The sequence below is a fragment of the Arachis ipaensis genome, chromosome B1 (genome assembly GCF_059453495.1).
Source record: "Arachis ipaensis isolate K30076 ecotype BB chromosome B1, ASM5945349v1, whole genome shotgun sequence".
NCBI classification, from domain to species: Eukaryota; Viridiplantae; Streptophyta; class Magnoliopsida; order Fabales; family Fabaceae; genus Arachis; species Arachis ipaensis.
The window spans coordinates 20,558,776-20,565,632 of NC_142436.1; the positions used below are offsets into that span (position 1 = coordinate 20,558,776).

Below are 6,857 nucleotides of genomic sequence, written 5' to 3' on the forward strand. Positions count from 1 at the left end.
GAAAGCGACAAAGACATAGGCAAAGGTAGCGGCAAAGAGAGGAGGCGTAATAGTGAGGTAAATCTAGTAGTAGTAGCCATCATCGAGTTCAAAGTAGAAGTGAGTGAGAGTGGGGGAGGACAGAACACTTAGAGGAGAAAAGACGAAGAAGGTGAAAGTAGAGGAAAAGTGAGGTGAATGGTGAGAGGAGGCATTGGAAGGTGAGGAAGAATAAGTGTAGGTGTGCGGAAGAGGAGAGAAGAAGAAGAAGATGAAAATGAAGGTGAATGGTGAAGGTAAGGAGGATATGATATGAGTGAATTAAAGTATCTAAACAAGGATAAAGTAAGGGTAAGGGTAAAGATATGGGGTGGAGATTAAAAAAAGAAAGAGTGTTTTTTTTTACAGAAAGAAATGTTTTTCAATTATAGAAAAGCCAAACGGCACTTATAAATTTTAAATATCAATTCTACATAGATAACAAGAAGACAGATATCCTATGTATTGAACTAAAATCTAATAGCAAGCCCAACATTCGATTCCTAAAAATCTTAAGAAGAAGAAACAGAGATCAAACATAATCTCTTTTGTTTTTAAATCTACACATATGTGATGCAAGCCAATAAGATATATCTTCTTCTTCTCCATATAAATCTAAATATTTTTTGAATCTGAAAGTTTTCCTGTAAACGAAACCATTTCTTCATCGAATTTTTCTTCAAGATCTGAAAAGATCTTGATATGGTCATAATAAATGAGATATAACTCGGTGAAATCCGTTATGAACTCGCCGCTTTATGACTATAACTCGGCACAATCCGTTATAAGCTCGTCCATTCATGAGCCATAACTCGGCCAAAAGTGCTTCCATCGTAACCGATGATGTAACAGCAGACGAATGAATAGACGTTGTCCGCTCTTTTATAACCGACCTTAATATTAAAGAGCATAACGGACAAATAGCCGAGGATATAAAGTGAGGTAAAGTATTCTTTTAGACTCATTAAAAAACGAGATATCATACTAACTTAAGTTTCGGAGTGCCTTTGCAGGTACACTCCCCCTCCTCTTCATTGCTCATACTTTCGCATCTCAAGACAAAGGAAAAGCTCGGACTCGAGAGATTGGGCGTTCAGCCTCTGAGGACATAACTCGGTTGACACTCTTATTTCGCAAGCAAGATCAATTGATGCCCACCGTGGGGCCGAAGATATAAAATTCTCTTTTTGGTCCCATTGTCTTTGTTTGTACTCATGGCTGACATACCACCTCCTTCATTATCCGAACTTATGCGGATGGTAGTCGAGCTACAACAAGCCAATCAACGGATAGCTGACGAAAACCAAATAATGGCCGCTCAAATCACCGAACTGAATCATGTCCGGACAGAACACAACGACGCTCATCACCAGCAGCCAGAGGATGATGAGCATCATTCACCCTCTCATGTCTCGGAGACTATCCGAGCTGATGTAATTCATCCCGAAGATGCAAAAGAAGGACCTGATGACCTTGTAGGACCCTTCACCGAGGAAGTGATGAACTTCGAGTTGCCAAAGAGATTCACTCTGCCACTAACCCTCACACCTTATGATGGCCTCGGAGACCCGAAGAAATTTCTCAAGAAGTTCTGATCAATAATGATCGTCAACGGTGCATCCGACACTGTTTTATGCCGTTGTTTTCCAAATTATTTAGACGGCCCTGCACTTGATTGGTTGTGTGCTTTGCCTGCAGGTTCTGTTTCGCGATTTCAACAACTGACCAAGCTGTTTGAAGAGCACTTCACCGGATCCGCAATATATCTGCATGACTCTGACTATCTGAACACTATCAAGCAAGGGCAGAATGAAAGCCTGAAAGACTATATGACTCGCTTCACCAAAATCGCCATCAGTATACCTGATCTCCATCCAGAAGTCCATTTGCACGCAATCAAAAGCGGCCTCCGACCTGGAAAGTTCCAAGAAACCATTGTGATAGAAAAGCCGAAATCTCTGGCCGAATTCCGGGAAAAAGCAAAAGGACAAATCGATATCGAGGAGCTCCGACAAGCTCGGAAGTCTGATAGAACAACCTACAGAGACGACGATAAAACTCCAACTAGTAAGAAAGGTTAACTAACCCCTCATTTTGATTCTTATACGCAGTTTAACACTAAGCGAGAGGATATCATCAAAGAGATTCTACATTCAAAACTCATCAAACCACCAAGAAAGGCCGGCACCTATCAAGACACTAAGAACGCAGACAAATCCAAATATTGTGCCTTCCACCAGAAGCACAGCCATACCACTGATGACTGTGTAATAGCAAAGGACCTCTTGGAACGCTTAGCTCGGCAAGACCACCTCGATAAGTACATCGGAAGTCACATCCAAAAACGTTCCACACCTTCCAGGAACGAAGACTCATCTGAACAACAATACCGAGGAAAAGAGAAGGTATCAGCGAACAATTACGAAAAGCCACGAGGAATCATCAACTATATTTCAGGAGGATACGCGAGTGGAGGCTCCTCAAACTCGGCAAGAAAAAGGTCATTCCGATCAATATGCTCGTTAGAAGGCCCACAAAGTGAAACAGAAAATCCAACACAACTGCCGCAACTCACATTCACACAAGCAGACTACAACTCTAGTATACAGAACTTGGATGACCCCGTAGTTATAACTCTTCAGTTGGGAGACCTACTGGTCAAAAAAGTACTGCTAGATCCTGGAAGTAGTGCCGACGTCTTATTCTACTCAACATTTCAAAAAATGAAGCTCAGTAACAACATCCTCCAGTCAACAGGGGGAGATCTGGTCGGTTTCTCCGGCGAACGCGTCCCAATAATAGGATCAGTGTGGTTACAAACCACACTGGGTGAGCATCCTCTTTCAAAAACTTGTGATATACAATATTTAGTTGTAGATTGCTTTAGTCCATATAATATTATCCTTGGCCGACCTTTCTTAAACAAGTTCGGCGCCATTGTTTCTACAGTTCACCTGTGTGTTAAGTTCCCTTTACAGGACGATCATGTTGTCACAATTCATGGAGATCATAAGGAAGCTCGGCACTGTTACAACATCGACATGAAATTCCACAATAATTCAAAACAACAAGTTAACAATGTCGATCTCACACACACTAGCTCGGCATTAGCCGACTTAGACCCAAGAGCCGACTTCCGGGAAAGGCCAACTTCGTCCGACGACTTACAGAAGGTATATTTCAACAATGACCCTAACAAGTTCACTTTTGTAGGTAACTCAATAAGCAAGGAGGAGCTAAACACCATCACCACCTTCTTACAAGATCAAGCCGACCTTTTTGCATGAAAACCTTCAGATATGCCTGGCATAGACCCACAAATCATCAGCCATAAACTAGCTATAAACTCGTCTGCGAGACCTGTGCAACAAAAGAAACGAAAGCTTGGCGAAGAAAAACAAAAAGCGTCGTTGGAGGAAACACAAAAACTGATTAGTGCCGAGTTCATCAAAGAGATCAGATTTACCACCTGGCTCGCCAATGTGGTTATGGTAAGGAAACAAAACGGTAAGTGGCGCATATGCGTCGATTTTACTGATTTAAATAAAGCATGTCCAAAAGATTCGTATCCTTTACCATCCATAGACTCTTTGGTAGATAACGCCTCCGGTTACGCTACCTTAAGTTTCATGGATGCATATTCAGGGTACAACCAAATACTTATGCACCCCTCCGATCAATGTAAAACAGCTTTTATTACTGACTTCGGAAACTACTGTTATAAGGTTATGCCTTTTGGATTAAAGAATGCAGGGGCAACTTACCAACGTCTTATGGATAAAGTTTTCGCCAAACAAATCGGCAGAAACATCGAAGTTTATGTTGATGATATGGTCGCCAAAACAAAGGTCGGCAACAATCATCTTGATGACTTAACAGAAATATTCGCCCAGATACGCCACTACAACATGCGCCTGAACCCGGAAAAATGCGCTTTTTGCGTACAAGGTGGTAAGTTCTTGGGATTTTTGTTAACAAACAGAGGCATCGAGGCAAACCCCGACAAATGCCGAGCAGTTTTGGAAATGACAAGTCCTAAGACCATAAAAGAAGTCTAACGCCTCACAGGAAGGCTTGCTGCTTTATCAAGATTTGTACCTTGTTTAGCTTTAAAGTCTAATCCTTTTTTCCAAACAATTAAAAAGAAAAACAAATTTCAATAGACCGACGATTGCAAGAAAGCTTTTAACACACTAAAAACAACTCTCTCGCAACCGCCGATTATACAAAAACCCCTGCAAGGGGAAGATTTATTTCTATACCTTTCCGTTACTGATTGGGCGATAAGCTCGGCTCTTGTCACAGAGAGAAGCAAAATTCAGCAACCAGTCTACTTCGTCAGCAAAACACTCCACCATGCCGAACTTAATTATCCGAGGATAGAGAAGCTGGCTTTAGCATTAGTCTTCTCAGCACGAAGACTTCGACCTTATTTTCAAAGTCATGTCATCAATGTCAAAACAGATCACCCACTACGACAAGTACTACACAAGCCCGACATTGCAAGGAGACTTATAAAGTGGTCAATCGAACTATCCGAGTTCGACATCAGATATCAGTCTAGAGGAGTAATAAAATTGCAGTTTTTAGCCGACTTTATTGCAGAACTTACGATACCATCAGAAGATGACCACACAAAACAATAGACCTTATACATAGATGGCTCATCCAACAAAGAAGGATGTGGCGCTGGAATACGACTCGAAGCCGAAGATGGTACCGTCCTCGAGCATTCCTTACACCTATCTTTTAAAGCCAGCAACAACCAATCCGAGTATAAAGCCCTGGTCGCAGGACTTCAGGTTTGCTTAGACCTTCAAATATACACAATCAAGGTATATTGTGACTCCTTGTTGGTTGTTCAACAGGTAAACGACCAGTTTCAAGTAAGAGACCCTCTTCTATCCAAATATTTATTATTAGTCAAAAATTTGATTTCACAATTTAAAGAATTTGAAATAAAACACATACCCGGAGAACAAAACCAAAGAGCTGATATTTTATCTAAGCTCGGCAGTACTCAGTCCGAGATATCTACATTACATCAATTTACTATAAATTCTCCTAGCATTGACCTGACAAAAGTGCTAAGTGTTACTCAGGAAAGTGATTGGCAAACAGATTTCATAAACTATCTACAAACATCCCACATTCCAGAAAACGTTGAGAATGTCAAAAGGTTCCGAAGACAAGCCACCTTCTTCACATTACTAAACGGAGCCTTATACAGACGAGGTTACACTCGACCTTTACTCAAATGCCTTAGCGGTCCCGAAGCAGAAATAGCACTCTCAGAGGCACATGAGGGGCTCTGTGGAACCCACACAGGAGCTCGGAGCCTAGCCTCGAAAGTCCTCTGCGCCGGCTTCTTTTGGCCATCACTAAAACAAGATAGCCAAAACAAGGTCCGGACATGCGTAAATTGCCAGAAGCACGCTCCAACTATCAACATTCCAGCAGAGGATATGCATCATAGCGATGTCACCTGGCCTTTCCACCAATGGGGATTAGACATTCTCGGCCCGTTTCCTACGGCGCCGGGCCAGGTAAAATTTCTTATAGTCGGAATTGACTACTTCTCAAAATGGGTCGAGGCCCAACCTTTAGCTAAAATAACATCACAACAAGTAATATCTTTTGTCTGGAAGAACATTATTTGCCGTTTCGGGATTCCTCATCACATCGTAACTGAAAATGGTCGCCAGTTTGCCAATCAGAAATTTCAATCTTTTTTGCAGAACCTCAAAATCAAACAACATTTCACCTCTGTTGAACATCCTCAGACGAACGGACTAGCAGAGGCAGCAAATAAAGTGATCTTGCACGCACTCAAGAAGAAGTTGGATGACGCAAATGGGCTATGGGCCGACCTCATACCGGAAGTACTATGGGGATATAACACAACACCCCAATCATCAACGAAAGAGACACCTTTCCGACTTGTCTATGGATCGGAAGCAATGATACCACTAGAGATCTCCCACAGCTCGATTAGGACACAGCTCGGCAAGCATGATCAAACCCGATGAGCCGAGTTAGACATCATTGAAGAGATCCGAGATATGGCCACCCTCAGACAGCGCGCCGCGCAGCAGACATTATCTCCGCGCTACAATAAGTCGGTCAGAAGCCGAACATTCGAAAAAGGCGACTTGGTCGTTCGAAAGACAGAGCTCGCACGACGCCCACCATCGCATGGCAAGCTCGCCGCAAATTGGGAAGGGCCTTATCGAGTCACACAAGTCCTCGGCAACGGAGCATATAAACTAGAAACTTTAAATGGTACAATCCTACCCAACACTTGGAATGTATCTTCGTTAAAGAAATTCTATAGTTAAAACTCAGGGACAGGCTAATACTCTTTTTCCTACTACCAAGATTTTATCTCTAAAGGTTTTGCTTGGAGAGGTTTTAACGAGGCTAGCCTACCTGAACCTTTGTATCCAAAGGATTACAAATATCATTATATAAAGTCTATTTCACCCCTTCTTATATAACAAACTTTCCCACTCCACCATCCCAAGGATTGCTTCTAAAATAAATATCATACGAGGCAGATTTATCTATGATTTCAAACTGACAAATACCCTCGCCTAATCTCAATCAGAACATTATCGGCAAATTCTAATAGGAATATTCTTAACGGAACATTCCCATAAATTACGCGAAGGCCTCTCAAACATTTAAAAATCAAAATTGGCCACAAATACACAACAAGTCAAACAAACTCTATTCGCAGGCTACAAAATAGCATATAATTGTTTAGCAAACATCAACAAGTCTTGGCCAACCAAGTCATCAAAACAGAAACAAACATATATAGTACCAAAATAATTACA

The 6,857-nt window shown here is 41.8% G+C and overlaps 1 protein-coding gene across 1 annotated transcript; it reads left to right on the forward strand.

The window, feature by feature from the left end:
• The first annotated feature begins 1,619 nt into the window (after positions 1 to 1,619).
• On the forward strand, positions 1,620 to 3,305 carry LOC107647814 (uncharacterized). Its single transcript, XM_016351864.1, has 2 exons — positions 1,620 to 1,955; positions 2,130 to 3,305. The coding sequence occupies exons 1-2, from the start codon at positions 1,620 to 1,622 to the stop codon at positions 3,303 to 3,305; spliced, it is 1,512 nt and encodes a 503-aa protein (XP_016207350.1).
• The last annotated feature ends 3,552 nt before the right edge of the window (positions 3,306 to 6,857 follow it).